Source organism: Aquarana catesbeiana, linkage group LG01 (assembly GCF_042186555.1).
Source record: "Aquarana catesbeiana isolate 2022-GZ linkage group LG01, ASM4218655v1, whole genome shotgun sequence".
NCBI lineage: Eukaryota > Metazoa > Chordata > Amphibia > Anura > Ranidae > Aquarana > Aquarana catesbeiana.
Genome location: NC_133324.1, coordinates 767,611,573 through 767,628,298, shown reverse-complemented (window position 1 = coordinate 767,628,298; position 16,726 = coordinate 767,611,573). Strand labels below are relative to the sequence as shown.

The following is a 16,726-nucleotide window of genomic DNA, read 5'->3' as shown; positions in this document are numbered from 1 at the left end:
TACATATACACACCTTTTTGAAAGGCCCCAGAGGCTGCAACACCTAAGCAAGAGGCACCACTAACCAAACACTGCCATGAAGACCAAGGAACTCTTCAAACAAGTAAGGGACAATGTTGTTGAAGTACGAGCCAGGGTTAGGGTATAAAAAAAATATCCAAATCTTTGATGATCCCTAGGAGCACCATCAAATCTATCATAACCGAATGGAAAGAACATGGCACAACAGCAAACCTGTCAAGAGACAGCCACACACCAAAACTCTTGGACCGGGCAAGTAGGGCATTAATCAGAGAGGCAGCACAGAGACCTAAGGTAACCCTGGAGGAGCTGCAGAGTTCCACAGCGGAGGCTGTAGTATCTGTACATAGGGTGACAATAAGCCATATGCTCCATAGAGTTGGGCTCTATGGCAGAGTGGCCAGAAGAAAGCCATTACTCTCAGCAAAAAACAAAATGGCACGTTTGGAATTTGCAAAAAGGCACGTGGGAGACTCCCAAAATGTATGGAGGAAGGTGCTCTGGTCTAATGACACTAAAATGTAACTTTTTGGCCATCAAAGAAAACGTCAAGAAATGTCTGGCGCAAACCCAACACATCACATCACACAAAGAACATCATCCCCACAGTGAAACATGGTGGTGGCAGCATCATGTTGTCGGGAATGGGAAACTGGTCACAGTTGAGGGAAAGATGGATGGTGCTAAATACAGGGATATTCTTAAGAAAAACCTGTACCACTCTGTGTGTGATTTGAGGCTAGGACGGAGGTTCACCTTCCAGCAGGACAATGACCCCAAACACACTGCTAAAGCAACACTTAATTGGTTTAAGGGAAAACATGTAAATGTGATAGAATGGCTTGGTGAAATCCCAGACCTCAATTCAATAGAAAATCTGTGGTCAGGCTTAGATTGCTGTTCACAAGCGCAAACCATCCAACTTGAAGGAGCTGGAGCAGTTTTGCAAGAAGGAATGGGCAAAAATCCCAGTGGTAAGATGTGGCAAGCTCATAGAGACTTATCCAAAGCGACTTGGAGCTGTGATAGCCACAAAAGGTGGCTCTACAAAGTATGGACTTTAGGGGGGTGAATAGTTATGCACATTGCCCTGTTCTGTTATTTTGTCCTATTTGTTGTTAAAACAAAAAAACATCTTCAAAGTTGTAGGCATGTTCTGTAAATTAAATGATGCAAATCCTCAAAAAATCCATGTTAATTCCAGGTTGTGAAGCAACAAAACACGAAAAATGCCAAGGGGGATGAATACTTTTGCAAGGCACTGTGTGTGTGTGTGTGTGTCTATATAGATAGATAGGTATATATATATATATATATATATATATATAGCAAAAACACCCCCCTCCCCAATAAAATGCATTGACAATGCAGCAAGAACGACGCATCTAAAACGCACCCGTTTTTTATGCGTTTTTGAGTCATTTGACCATGAAAAATGCACCATAATCATGGCAAGATCGCGTTAGTTTTTGGTGGCTATTATCTGTGCCTTTTTTCTATCAACAAGATGCCGATAACCCTATTTTCGGGCGATAATTGTTGGCGGCACTGCATATGAAAAGTACTGCATAAATTGATGGCGCTGTAGACCTGTAATAATATATACTGAAAAATCCAGTTTCATAAAATATGAAACAGTTTCATGAACAAAGTTTTACACAATAGAGAGATTATATGAAGATACAAAATGCTATATAATGCATGGTTTATTGCTGTGTCATTGTACAATAGACCTAAAGCAGCACATCGGCGTCTAAAATAAAACCACACTGTAACAATTCATGGATTTTTGCAGCTGCATCAGTGGAGCCGGTATTCCCCCGAGTCATTCAGAGCCCCATCTATCTAGCTGGGAGTAATCATTGACCTGAGAATTATCAGGATGACAACATTGTGGTGGGCCTGGATAAGTGAGATAATAAAAGGCCTCTGTTGAAGTAGTATATAGCAGAGAAATGGAATGGAGCGGCCTTTCCATAAAGCTATATTTAGTTGGCTCTCAGAGACATGATCTTTGTAGTAGTCTCAGGGAGGATAATGTGATCATGGTGCCTGACTGCACAGACTGCTGCAAGAATAAACATGCTGAACTGTTCAGGATTTTCTTTGCCTCTGGCTAATACAACTTTGTCTCAACTGTGAATATAAAGCACAAAAGCTGCTGCAGCCTCCTTTTTCCTCTGCCAGGGTTCACATGGCTGGAGCACTTGTCTGTTCTCCAAAAGAAGACTCCGTGCCATCCATCTAGAGAAGAAGAGTAGGCTCTGAATATGTATGTGGGGGGTTAGTGTTCACTAGATGTATGATGAAATAAAATGAATTCATTTTTACGCTCCTTTACACCTATAGTGGTACTAAAATTGAGCAAATAAAACTTGCAAACAGGCAGGCTGTTTATTGCAGAAAAGAATTGCAGTGTCTCTTCTGCAATAAAATACACTAAGGGCTCATGTACACTGCTGCTGGTAAACGCACATTTTAGGAGCAGTTGGGCGTTTTTTCAGCTGCCCTTGAACTCTCCTCTGTTATCTTATCAGTACATGTACACAGGGTCGTTTACAGTCATTTCTAGGCAGTTGAGTTCAGAGGCATTTTTTAGAACGCAAAAAATGCTTTCAGAAGCTGAGTTTACAGGCAGTTCAAGTGCCAAACGCGTCTAAACGCGGTAACTCATGTTTATCCGCATTTCCTTTACAGGCGTTTTTCATTTTTGGCTATTTGAAAATGCTTCTAACCACAAACGCGCTAAACGCACCATGTAAATGCTGCAAAACGGTGTACATGAAGCCTAACTCACCTGTTTGTTATACCCTGTGAATTTACACTGAGCAGCGTGTGTGCTTGTGTCATCAAGGGAAGGAGGCACTACAGTTTTTTTCCCCCCTAGCTATCATGCCCTTTACAGAACAGAACAGTAAAATCAGTCTGTATATGCAGTAAAGCATGCTTGTTATACTCACTGTGGAACCTAAGGGGTCAATCCTCCACATTGTGTAAAAAGGCTGTTTTATCCTTTTTTTTTCTGGTACTCCCCTTCTTCCACTGTCCCCAATCCATCTCCTGATAAGACAGAGCCTTTGGAGTCACTCTGCACATGCTCAGTTTGATGTGTATTGCTATTTTTTTTTTCTTGGGAGGCTTCATGTGATCAGCACGGTGCCAATCAGCACTGTCCAGACAGAGAGGGATCCTGCAGCCTCATAGGACAGTCAAAGTATAATGAAAATTCCTCCTACAAGCTTTAACCAGACACTGATAGAAGTCACAAGACTGCTATATACTGCTGATGGAAATAATATTGCAATTTCCATGTTCTGTGTACTGTGGGAGACCAGATATAGTGAATGCAAGGTCCTGGGTTTAGCAACACTTTAAAAGAGAAGTTTGGGAATTTTTTCCCCCATAATCATACTTACCTAGGTGGTAGCATCCATCCCCTGCCACCTCTGCACTGAGAACAGAGCGATCAAACCCCACCCATGGCTCAGTTCTCTCGGCTCCCTGAGCAGAGAGCTGCTGCTTGTCAATAAGCAGCTCTCCTGCTCTGCTCCTCCACGTTCATTGGAATGATGAGCTGTGGTGGGGCGGGGAGCTGAGAGGCTGAGACTGCCATCAGTCCAGGCACCTGGCGGATCCAGACTTCCAGAGTCAGGATGACGTGATGCCTGGACTGATCTTGGTGACGTCAGCAGAGAGCGGAGTTCAGCCCGCTCTATGCTAAAAACTGGCCACAGGAGTGCAAAACAAATTGCACTCCTATGACCCGTAGGAGAAGCCCAGCCAAACAAGCCCCGGCTGGACTTTAAGGATAAATGCACATAAAAACAAAGTGCAGTTATCCTTTTTGACCTGAGCTAACCAGCCCCAACAGATGTATACTTTGTACATTATTTATATTCTGTGCTGCAAGTCCTCGCTCTCCTGACCAAACAGGATCATTACCGTATCATAGACTTTGATGGGGCTCGCCTAGCTTCACAGATTTATTATTTATTTATTTATTTCAGGTAGCGCTTTACATATACATTATACATTCACATCAGTCCCTACACCCTCAAGGAGCTTACAATCTAAGGTCCCTAACTCACATTCATACATACTAGGGACAATTTAGACAGGATCCAATTAACCTAGGGGGCTAATGGGGTACCGTTGTTGGGTTATGCTTAGGCGATCAGTTGCCCTTAAAGATAAGACATTTTTTACCGTAAAACTTTTCTTGCATTAAAGTAAAAAGCAGTCTCAGTAAGTGTATCGCCCCGTCAAACTCCCTATATATTGTACTTACTGGAGTCCTATATCGACCCAGCACTGTGCCAGTCTGCATCCAATGCTGCTCTCTCTCCTCGCAAGCGCAGAGGCAGCCATTGGCTGCTGCTGCTGTCAAATTCTGTGAGGAGAGGGTGGGGCCAAGCCGGGACTGTGTGTGTGTTTCCATGGATGCACACAGCCCAGTTTGGCAGTGAATACACAGGTGTGCTCCCATAGGAAGCAGCTTCCTATGGTGCTGTGCAATGAAGAGGAGGAGCCTAGAGCGCCAGCCAGGGACCACTGAAGAGGAGGTTCAGGGCCACTCTGCAAAAGCATTGCACAGAGCAGGTAAGTATAGCATGGGGCAGCACAGTGGCTAAGTGGTTAGCATTTCTGCCTAGCAGCACTAGGGCCTTAGGTTTGAAACAGAACCATGGTGCTACCTGTATGGAGTTTTGCATATTCTCCCTGTGCCTGAGTGGTATTCCTCTGGGTATTCCGGTTTCCTCCCACACTCCAAAGACATGCTTTTATGGTAGTTAGCTCCTGTCTAAATTGGCCCCGGTATGTGTGTGCATGAATGTAAGTTAGGGACCTTAGATTGTAAGTTCCTTGAGGGCAGTGACTGATGTGAATGTACAATGTATATGTAAAGTGCTACGTAATATAAGTACCTGTAATAAATAAAATAAAATAGAAAATGTTTTTTATTAAAAACAAAAAGGAAGCCTTTACAATCCCTTTAATCCAGCCTTGACTGTGCAGCTCCACAACCACATACACCTACTAGCCCTTTTAAGATCTTGTGATGCTTTAAATCTTCTTTTTTTTTTTTTCTTTTTTATGCTGAATGTAATAAATAAATAATAATAAAAACCAACACTATACAACCCGTTCAACAAACTCTTGCGTGCAATTTCTGTGCAGTCTAGTGTGAATGACCCCTTTTTCATTAACTTACGTGCTTTTCTCTTCATCATTAGCTCTCACCACTGAGCTGCTCTTCCCCGCATTTAATGATGCACGTTTGTCACTCACACTTGTGTTTCTGCCTTCCTTTATTCTAATATTAGTTAGTCTTATTCAACTGTACTTCATGGCACCGTGGCAATTGGATTGTGTGATTAGGACAGATTTTACAAAAGCTTCCAGCTTCCAGCTTTGTTGTTGATAATCTACATTTGCCTTGACATATATTCTGTGATGATAGGATAAAGGTGAATTACCCATGTGACTTTAAATACTGGGGTATGTTCCTATTACTCATTAAAACTAAGGAAGCTACTTGAAAGAGTATTGCTACTAACGGTACCCTGACCTGGATAAATGAGAACCTTTACAGATCTATTCTGCATGTACATTTCATGGGCAGGCAGCCTTCTACAACCACCTGCACCCCTTCCTTGCTTGCCTTTCTCTGTGCGACTTTCTCCTTCCACACTCCCATGTAGATATCTCTTGCCATTCAATTGTAGCGGTACCCCCGTAGGGGCTGCTAAGTGTAGTAGTCCATCTGTCACCATGCCCAGCCAGGCACACACTTTTCAAGCATCCAGAGACCTAAAAGCAGTCCTTTGCAATTATTTTTTTTGTATTTTTATTGAGGGGAATTTAACTTGGATAGGGATAGGAAACTTATGAGCTTCCCAGATAATTGACAGTCAAAATTGGGACCAACTATATACACCACGGTATATAAAATCTCCTCTTCTCCTGCACTTTCTTGCTTGCAGACTATCATTCCTCACTCCTCCAGCACATCGCTTGCTTGCGCTTACCGGACCAGCTAGCACTGTATGCCTGACACTGGCTCAGCCAGGCCCAAAGCAGGTGCTCTTTACAGGCAGGGACTTTGGGCCTTTATGGTGTAGCAAAAAATAGAACGTTTCAGTGCTAGCTGTCCCTGTGGCTACTGCTCCCAGTACCACCGCTTCAGGCACTGCCAGCCCTCCTTCCAACGGCCCGTGCCACCACAATCCTCCAGACTGGCTCTGCACCCATCCCAGACTGCTGCATCTCAGTTGTGCCTCCCAGTCCTCCCGACTGTGTGAACACTCACCAGCCCTCTTGGCTGCCTTTGTGGAACTCCTGGAGACTTGCCTGGCAGTGTTCTCCTGCTGTCCTCTCTTGCTCCTCCTGGTCAGGAAACCTCTGTGGGTTGTAAGAGGGTCTCGTCCACACCCGAGCCCAGGCCCAAGGTCACCCCCCCCAGACTGGGGAGCTCCCTCAAAGGCCCCGATTGGCCTAACACTCCATCTCCATCTTCCACCCGATCAACTCCTCCCCAGCTGGGATGACCCTTTGTATTTAAGGAGGCCTGCCCCCTGCCAATCCAGATTTGGGATTGGTCGGGGCTCCTCAGAACACCCCAGGCAGCTCCACCACCCCTCTCCACCTCTCTTTCCAGAAAACACCAGAACATTCTGGAAAGAAGTGGGAGGTCCTGGTGATGCTACCTGTGAGTCACCCAGCACTAACCTAAACCACTTCCAACTCAGGTGCCAAGCCTGGAAATTTACCTGCTCTCACACAATATGTACTATTCTGCTAGCACACTAGAGAGTGCTAAACAATTTTCCTGACCTTTCCTCTGTTGTGTAGCTTTCTCTATTCCTCCTTCTCCCCACTTTGCTTGTGTGCACCTCTCCCTCTATTTTTGCCCTTCTGCCCCTCTCTCTTTCACACCTTACTTGTATGCACCATCATCACCACCATGAACATATTATCCAGCATTATCACATTCAAAAGATTGAGCTAAATAGAAACGTGAAACTGTTATCTATTACTAAAGTATACAGACATCCACCCCCCCCTTATTTTTATTTTTCATTATTTACATTTTTCTAAAAAAAATATCCAAATTCTGAAAAAATCATTAGGGCATTGGATCTTACTATCATTAAGTCAAGGCCTTTTGTCTTATTAAAGTCTTTCAGATTTCATCCAGACCTGATACTTGAATGGGATCCTAGACAAATTAAACAGGTTTCTTTGCATGTAGAACATGCGCATTATAATATGTACAAAACTACATTCACCTCGACGCACAATAAATGCTTAGGTGCCCCCACTCAGGCTTTTAAGGTCCAATAGTGGATGCTGCTGACTCGTGAGGGTAGAGGCTGGGGAGAGGTTCGTCCAGACCCAGAGCACACTGTATAGATGAGAGGAAATAACCCAGCCGCCGCACACCTTGCCTGGCCCAAATGGTTAGCAGGTAAAAGCAGCCTCAGCTCGATTCATCTATGCCACACCCCCAACGTCTTTTGCCCCACCCCCAGGCCTTAGTCATGGAGGTTTGTGATTAAGCCCCAGGTTTGGGACGAAATGCGGTGGAAGCGTGGCAGGGAGGAATTGAGCAAAGACTGCTTTTACCTTTTTAACCATTCGGGCTGGGCGACGTGTGCGGCGGTTGGGCTATTTTCTCTCCTCTCCCCAGAAAACTACATTCACATTTGGAATATTTTTCGCAAACATATAAAATTCTATGTTGTTTTTTTTGAACCGTTTAGTTGCTACAGGGGAAAGTCAACGTAGATTTGAGCCCGTTACCCTATAGAAAATCTTGTTTTATTCTGTGCGTGTAACTTTAAGTGCTTGTGGTGCTGTGTGTCTACACTATCTGCATCTCTTTTTAAACCTATGCATCCCAGCTGATGGATCACATAGCTCTGCCGCGCAGTGATCTTCTTTTTTTATGAATGTTCCCCCAGCTTTGCCTGTTCATTCATAATAGTAAAAAATCACTCAGTACTGCGGTCTGTACAGATCAATGACAGGCTTACACTGTTCACGACTGTTTGCATGTATTTACCCAAGGAATGATTACATGTGGCTAGGGACAAATAAGTGGCTCTATACGCAGACTGTTTGCACCCAATGCCTCTCATCTGTCTTCAACAGTAGATAATTGCTCCATGTGCGATTATATGTGGACAGATGCGCGGAGCCTCTCATCTTGTTGCTTGTACAGGCTGAGTGGCCGCAGATGAACATAAACACCTGACCGTGCCCACTTCAAAAATACACTAATCAGGGAGGTGTATGGCCATAAAAGTCCATGTGAATTAATCCTCCTATAGAGTTCTGTTTTTTGCAAGTATTTAGACATGAAACCCAGTCCCCTAAACTTTGTTGATTTTTAGTGGGACATCATCTTGCCTTCTAGATTATCTTTTGAAAAGGAGCATCATATTTACTAAGCATCCCAAGCATTGACTCCCATGACTGCTGTGGACTTTCAGTTCAGTAGTATAGTTAGCATTAAAAAATACAGCAGCCAACGCCTACCTGTAGATCAATAAAAAGACCAAAGGGGCATAATTTTTCAAATATTAGAAATGACAGTTATGCGAAAATATATTCAGTATCACATGACCAAAATGATCTAACCTTAGGACATCCCCCGACTGTGCCCACCATCTTACTTGTTTGCCTCCCCTACTTCCATACCATACCTGTGTCCACCTTGTCCACATGCTGCGCATGCACCTCTTTAGTCCACACCTTGCCAGTGCTCTTTTTCTGTTTGTCTCTCCTTCCATAAGTTCCCATTCCCCCAGTTTTATACCGTATCCATATTTGTCTATCTTCCTCTAACACATCCTTCTGCAGTCTCCTCCTTTCCTTTACGACCCATTCATATAGGTTGTAAAAACATGCACTTCAGCCACATTTTTACCAACCTCCGATCATCCACCTCCAGAGGAATATGGTCTCTGCTCAGGTGAGCACACAATTTAACTTAAAATTCTACCTTGGCGGACAGAGTAAGGCCTGGTTCACACGTATGCAGGTTGCTGTTAATGCGTTTTCTGGGTGCAGTTTAATTTTTTCCACACACGTTTTTAACGCGCTTTTGATGCGTTCTGCGTGTTTGGGAGGAGTCTGTTGTCTCGCAGGAGAAACCAGCAGAAACACATTTCTGCAATTTTGATGCATTTCCATTGAAGTCTATGGAACCAAAAACATAACCTGCTGTGGGGAAAAAAGTCCCGGACTCTTTCCAAAAATGCAGCAGTGGAAAATGCACAGATGTGAACATGACCCATAGGAAACCATTTTAAATGGACTGTAGTGTTTTTCTGAAAAACGCATAAGTGTGAACCAGGCCTTTTTTTTTTTTTTTTTTTTTATGAACCTAGCGCATTGAACAGTAAATAAAAAAAAAAAAACTAAAAACTAACGACCCCCGCGTCCACACAAGTGATGTGGATGCAAGGATCTCTCCTACTGCACTATTGTATTCTGACAGCGGGAACTCCACCATCACCGCCCCACTAGACCCCTCCCCGGAACATCACCCCTCCATGTCAGAAAACGCAGATCAGTGCAGCATATGCTGATTGAATGCTGATTTTCCAGCAGAACTAATCGACTGGGCTACATGCATACTGAAATTAAGCCGGTTCCTGCTAAACCGAATGAATTTTGGTACATATATACCCAGCTTTAGACAAGTGATGCTGCTTGCCAAATGTGGCCATTCAAGTCAATGGGACTGCACTGCAGCGGTGAGCCAAACAATTGGCTAGCGGTTGTGGCACAGTAGTTTTATGAAAAACCACCTCTTCAGCTGTTGGTAAAAAAAAGACATTAAGCCCTGGTTCACATTCCAAGGATTTGGCATGCAATTTGACATGTCAAATCGGTGGCTATTGCCAGCAATGGCACTGTCCGAACTGGTGTGAAGCCGCACAGATTCACAAAAATAGTTTCTGTACTACTTTTGGTGACTTTGGGGTGTGATTTCAATAGACATCTGTACAGAAACACGCACAGATGTCTCTGAAATCATCCCCGAAGTCGGGACGGACATGTGGGAATCAAATGGTGTGAGTTCAGCTGAACTCGCACCATTTCATACCCGCTGTCGGTGTGAACCTAGACTAAGGAGATGGCAGTATCCCCTCCTAAACGCTTGAAAATTGCTTTTCAGAGGAGTGGTAGGGACTGCCACCAGTGTGAAACTAGCCTAAGCTGCCCATACACTAGTAGATTTTCAGATTTGAGCAGAGATCTTCAAACTACGGCCCTCCATCTGCTGCGAAACTACACTTCCCTTTGTAAAACTCTGACATTCACAGGCATGACTAGGCATGATGGGAATTGTAGTTCTTGAACAACTAGAGGGCCATAGTTTGGAGACCCCTGGTCTAGTGTATTGCCTGTTTCATTTGATTTTCAGACCAGGGTATGTGCAACAGCTAAGTATTCACATCTTATTGTGTTCTTACATCGTGTCTCTGAACATTCTTTAGAGAAGACAGAATTGTCGGTTCTCTTCGGATCCATATTGTTACGGTTTGTTTGCTTGTTCTCCATATGTTTGTGTTTACATAAACTGCTATTGAAATGTTGTAAAACATTTATTGTTATGCCTCTTGTTGGGATCTGGCAGATGATCCTTTTATTTCGGCAGGAATGCTGCTTTTCATTTTAAGCAGCTTTTTTGTGCCTGGAAATCTCTAGTTCATATGAGAAATAAAGATAAAGGAAATCTGATTTATTGTGATGAGCTAGTAAGCTGACTTTTCATGCGTTGTATTCTGAAAATGACTCAGAATTGGTGAACAAGCCCAGACCGTTTATTGAGTTAAGGTGGACGGAATGTCAGTGATGGCTTTATCCTGGGGGGAAAAAAACTGATTTGTTAAAACTTCATTGTAAAAAAAAAAAAAAAAGAAGCGATTTTGTTGGAAAAAAAATCGCAAATTTAAAAATAATGATTTTATAATATTAGATGGCCCTGCAAGGCAAGGAATTGTGAGATACAAGTATAGATTAAGGCTGGGTTCACACTAGTGTGATTTGGATGTGTGTTTCTTCACATCCAATTCACATGACAGGAGATTGTGACTGACTCTCTATGGAGCCGGTTCACATATCTCCGGTGTGGCTGTGGAGCAGCTTGCACAGAGGTCCTGTGCCTCTTTGGCTCCATTTCAGGGCTGAATTCAGGCAAAAATTCGGCCCGATTCGTCCCTGAAATGGAGAACAGGGATGCACCGGACCCCTTCTGAGCCGCATCCGGCAGCAGTGTGAACCCAGCCTAACTTAGCCGGGGTGATAATCCCAGCAGGTCTTAACAAAAAATAAATACAATTAATACAATATGACAGAAGACATAGAAAAAACATTACATTCCAGTATAGGAATCAGTAGTGTCAGTTGAATTAACCCAGAGATCCCACACCTTATTGAACTTCTTGGTGTACAGATCTTTCCCAGAAATTTCATTTCCTGCTAATGTGATTGGCTCGCTTATTTTCCCAGAAATTTGCACTAAGATACAAGTCAAATTTTAGGCATCTCTTGCAATACGGATTTCAGTTTTGGTGAGATACTCCCCAAGAGTTAAAGCACAACCTAAACGGGAAGGTCTGCTTTTTCAAAATTTTTATTTTTTTTTACGGAACTGGTACCTACTTGACAGCTACCCGCTTCCACTTCCGCTGGAAGTTCAGCTCCCCACTGCCTGCCCTGCCCGCAACTTCCTGGGGCATGTCACCTGTCCCAGGAGGCTGCAGGTCCAAAGCACAGCATGACCCGCACATGCGCAGTGGGAAGTTGCAGGGAGTCAGCTGGCTTCCCACATCCAAGATGGTGGCACAAGGCAGCTAAGATCGGCGAAGGACCAACCTGAGTGAGGACAACGCTGGATCCCTGGACATATAGGTGTCCTTTTTATTAAAATCCAGCAGCTACAGTATTTGTAACTGCTAACTTTTATTACTTTTTTTTTTTTTTTAAACTGACTGAAGAGCTTCTTTAAATACTTTTAAAGGAATGCAGACACTACAGCTTTTTTCATCAGAAGAGTGCATCTGGTGATTAGAATGAACCAGGCCCTCTCATTTAGAATCAGTATGCACAGGACACGGTCAAACAAACCACTATTTCTTTAGAGCAACAGAAGGTAGAAATCTGCAACAAAGTTTGTTAAAAACCCTGCTATGTGCATTCTTTGCCCAAAGGAGTTTTTTTCCTCAACAAAGGTGGTTATCCTTTCTTTGTAAGAACATAATTCTTGGTTTCTTTGGAACTGGAAACTGACTGTAAACATCCAATAGACATCCACTGGTTACTAGCTTGGTAAATCTTTTCACATTCCCGTTGAGCACAGAATTGCTTGTATTTGCACATTATTATATGTATGATATGAGATTTGCACTTGCAGCTATTCTGCACACGTAGAACATTAACATTGGTCTATTCAAGGATTCCTAACCTGCAAAAAAAATGAAAGATTGGTACAACTGCTAAAAAATGCATACTAGAAGACATGTGATCCCGATTGCTGGTATAAATTGCAGTTACTGTGCATTACCTTATATCATTGTATATCTCATGGATTGTACTATGGAATGAAGTCAGTGATGGCAGCCTGCTGAGATCATTTTTACTTGTCTGTACAGGATGACATTCTCACGGTGATCCGCAGAGTGGATGAAAACTGGGCCGAAGGAATGCTGGGAGACAAAATAGGAATATTCCCCATTTCCTATGTGGAGGTAAGTAATATACCTCTGGTGATGGATACATTTACTTGGTTTCCTAGAATTAGCCCTGAAATGATATTTTCCTGCACTAAACCCGAGCCTGACCTTTTCGCCATCTCGCTAGCTTTAGCTATGTTAATAAGCCACATGTGTTGCCTTGTCTTCATCATTCATAGAATATATTGAAGTCATTGTCAGTTACTAGTTGATGGTTACCACAATCATACCAGAAAACGAATTCTGTTACATTTTCATCGAGAAGGCATTTTGGAACTGAAGTTCACTGTTCCTACAGGTCTGCTTAGTGTTCTTTATTTTGGCTGCCACGTATGATGTATTTTCTTCTGTTAGTCACTATTCTGGCAGGTTTTATTATATGAGAAGATGATTAATTGGCAAAGTTTGTGCAAGATAAATCAGTGGACCAATTTCAATGTTGTTAGAGTCATTAGTCCCTCGTTAAGGTGCCCTTAGGTCAAGATATTTTATTCTGAAGAGTTGGATTTTCAGTCCGAAAAATTCCTAAATGATGTCAGCATTCTAAACCAAGGAATGTGGTGCTGTGTGTTAAGTAAGTTGCATAGATGTCTGTGTGGCAGATTGTTATGCTGTCAAATCTTTTTTTTTTTTTTTTTTTCTAAAAAATATTTATTTGGATCCTAATTTTAAACAATTTAGTGAATATTAAAGTATAAATAAAGACAAAACTTTTTTAATCCTGGGTTCACACTAAAGGCGGGTTTGAAATCGTGCAAGTTCAGCTGAACTCCGACTTTGGGAGCGATTTCAGAGACATCTGTGCGGGTTCCTGCACAGATGTCTATTGAAATTGCCCCCGAAGTTGCCAAAAGTAGTGCAGGAACTACTTTTGGGAATCAGTGCGGCACCGCAAAGTCGGCATTGTACCAATTTGGATGGTGCCGTTGTCGGCAATAAGCGGCGATTTGACATGTCAAATCAGCCCGATGTGAACGGCGGCTTCATTCTGAACAAAGTGCAGAGGGATTAGAACACCTGTTGGGTATTTTATTGCTGTCTGTGGCCCTGTTGGGGAGATTCACTCTTTTTTTTTTTTGTCCTGTTTACTGGTATCACCAAGAATGAAAATGAAAGAAAATCCCAAATTTGGGGTAGGCACCAGAATCTGAATAGAAGAGACATCTTCCAATTAGGACATTATTATTCAGGATTTATTTGGCACCAACAGTTTTTACAGCACTTTGCAATATAAAGGGAGACCGTACAATTACAATACAGAAGGATTATGATCAGGATGGCCTTGCTCATGGAGCTTACAATCTAAAAGGAGGGGGAGGTGGTACAAAAGGCTGAAGTACAGTTTTTAGGTGGGGTAGTCTCCCTGAATAAATGAATAAAATGTGGTGCAGCTTTGCATAGAAACCAATGTGTGTTAGTTGTGTTTTTCTTTTTTTTTCTAAAAGCCCAATTGAACAAGCTGAAGTTAGAAGCTGATTGGCTACCATGCACAGCTTCACCAGATTTTGCACTCTCCAGTTTTGGGAAATCAACTCCATAGAGAGCAAATAAGAGATGTTTTATGATTATGGTTTAAAACCTGCTCTATAAATACAATGACTACCTTGGCCAGAAACATGTGGAGATTACAGTCCATGTCTCTGGCTTTTTCTCCAGTTCCTATGCTTCTGCTGGTATTCTTAGCTGTGCATGCCCACAAAAAGTAAAAAAAGTAACTGTGCCCCTACCCCAGTTTCAAGCATGCTCCGGGTATGACCATTGCTTTCTGTGGGAGTGCACAGCACTTGTAATAATTTAGTATTGCAAGGATAACTGTAGGAACTGCAAAAGAAGTTGGTGTTTTGGCCTGTAAGCAATGCAAGGCTCCTTATGCTTAGTGGTAATAAGGAGTGCAGGTTTTTGCATAAAAGATATTAATCAACAGCCAGATGTGTTTTTTTTTTTTTTTATATACAATAGGGAAGCTTCAGAATTTCTTCTAGGATTTGATGTATGTATCCTTGTGGGGAGAGTTCCTGTCCTAGTTAATGGTGCCACTGTGCACAGAGAGTAAGGAGAACAAAATACTGATAGAAGTTTTAACCCTTCCATTCTCTATCCAGAACAAAAAAAAAAGAGTTTGGGTATACTTCTACACTAAAAATGTATTTTCTACTTGGAAACCACACTGGAACGCTTGTAGTAAAGCCGGCCTTGCTAGTTTGACTTACAGTGTGGCCGTGGTGCTGTGGCAGTTTTGATTATCATAACCATTCTTAATATGGATTTGTTCAGTATCTATAATGTAATTTAACTACCTTTTGTATGCCGTATTTTAAAAAATGTCAAAGTGGTAGACGGTTATTTACCCAAATATCATTTACAACATTTTTTTTTCTTCAAAATTGTTGGTAATTTTTTCCTTTTTATATAATAAAAAATAAAGAACCCAGTGGTCATTAAAGGAGAAGTACAACCAAATCTCATTTGGCTGTACTTCTCCTGTGAATCACAGGAGTGCAGTTCGTATTGCACTTCTGTGACCCATTTTCAGCAGACAGCGGGCTGAAGCCTGCTGTCGGCTGACGTCACAGAGCCAGTCCAAGCTCAGGAAGGATTGCTACCATATGGCCGGGATCCACCCACATGCCCGGACCACCACCCAGCTCAGCCTCTCCCACCCCCTCCACAGCCCACTGCTCTAGTGAGCTGGGGGGCAGAGCAGAGAGCTGCTGGCTGACAGTCACCAGGTCCCTGCTCAGGGAGCTCTGAGAACCAAGCGATTGGCAGTGTTTGATCACTCGGTTCTCAGTGTTAGAGGCGTTGGGGGACAGATGCTGAATCCACCTAGGTTAGTATAATTCTGAAATAAAAAGAAAACCAATACTTCTCTTTTAAATACCCCTCAAAAGAAAAATTCATCTGTTTTCAAAAGAATATATAATATCCATTTCGTGTTCCATGACTGAATAATTGTCTGGTAATGCGGGGGTATTATGGACAGGTACTTAAGTGGTTAAAGGATATTTGCAATGAAGCAAAAGGCAGCCAATAGGTGCTAGGACTTAGATGTGAGTTCATACTAAGTAGGGAGAGGGGGAAAACATTTGGAAGGCTCACTGGCTCAGGTTAGACTGCTCAGACAGGGATACCCTACATTGTGTACCGAGCAGGTTAGCAGAAATAAAAACACGCACCAATGGAAGGAACGTAAGACCAAATGATAGTCTAATTTGAAAAGTATATTTGCAATCATTTCAGTTTAAGTTTAAACTTTTTTTTTTCATTTTGGATAGAGCAAGGGAGGTTTATAACCCCTGTCAGATTTTTGTTCTCCATCTGTGTCCCATTGGGGAGATTTGCCTGCACTTCCTGTTCCATGGCCAAACAGGAAGTGAAAGGAATTCCCTGCAAATTAAGGGAATTTTGTGCCAACCAATCCCCCCCGTCATCAAGACTAGAAGGTTTCCTCTCTATTACTTCTTTAGGGACAACCCAAAATTTGTGATTTTCTTTCACTTTCAATTATAACGGTAAATGGGGCAAATTGAGAAGGTGCATTTCCCTAATGGGGGCACAGACAGCAATAAAAACTGACAGGTGTTCTGATCCATCTCTACCCAATCCAAAACAAAAATTTTTTGCCTTTAGTTATACTTTAAGTGACTACAGGTAAAAGCCAGTAAATTAGAATATTTTGAAAAACTTGATTTATTTCAGTAATTGCATTCAAAAGGTGTAACTTGTACATTATATTTATTCATTGCACACAGACTGATGCATTCAAATGTTTATTTCATTTAATTTTGATGATTTGAAGTGGCAACAAATGAAAATCCAAAATTCCGTGTGTCACAAAATTAGAATATTACTTAAGGCTAATACAAAAAAGGGATTTTTTAGAAATGTTGGCCAACTGAAAAGTATGAAAATGAAAAATATGAGCATGTACAATACTCAATACTTGGTTGGAGCTC

General features: G+C 42.3%; 1 protein-coding gene across 3 annotated transcripts in view; it reads left to right on the top strand.

Annotated features, from left to right (window-relative positions):
• Positions 1-16,726, top strand: part of SH3RF1 (SH3 domain containing ring finger 1) — a 249,840-nt gene that overhangs the window by 150,261 nt on the left and 82,853 nt on the right. For all 3 annotated transcript variants that reach the window (XM_073606263.1, XM_073606244.1, XM_073606253.1), the window contains exon 4: positions 12,690-12,785. In XM_073606263.1, the coding sequence (XP_073462364.1) occupies positions 12,690-12,785 (96 nt within the window). The remainder of the gene's footprint in view (positions 1-12,689; positions 12,786-16,726) is intronic.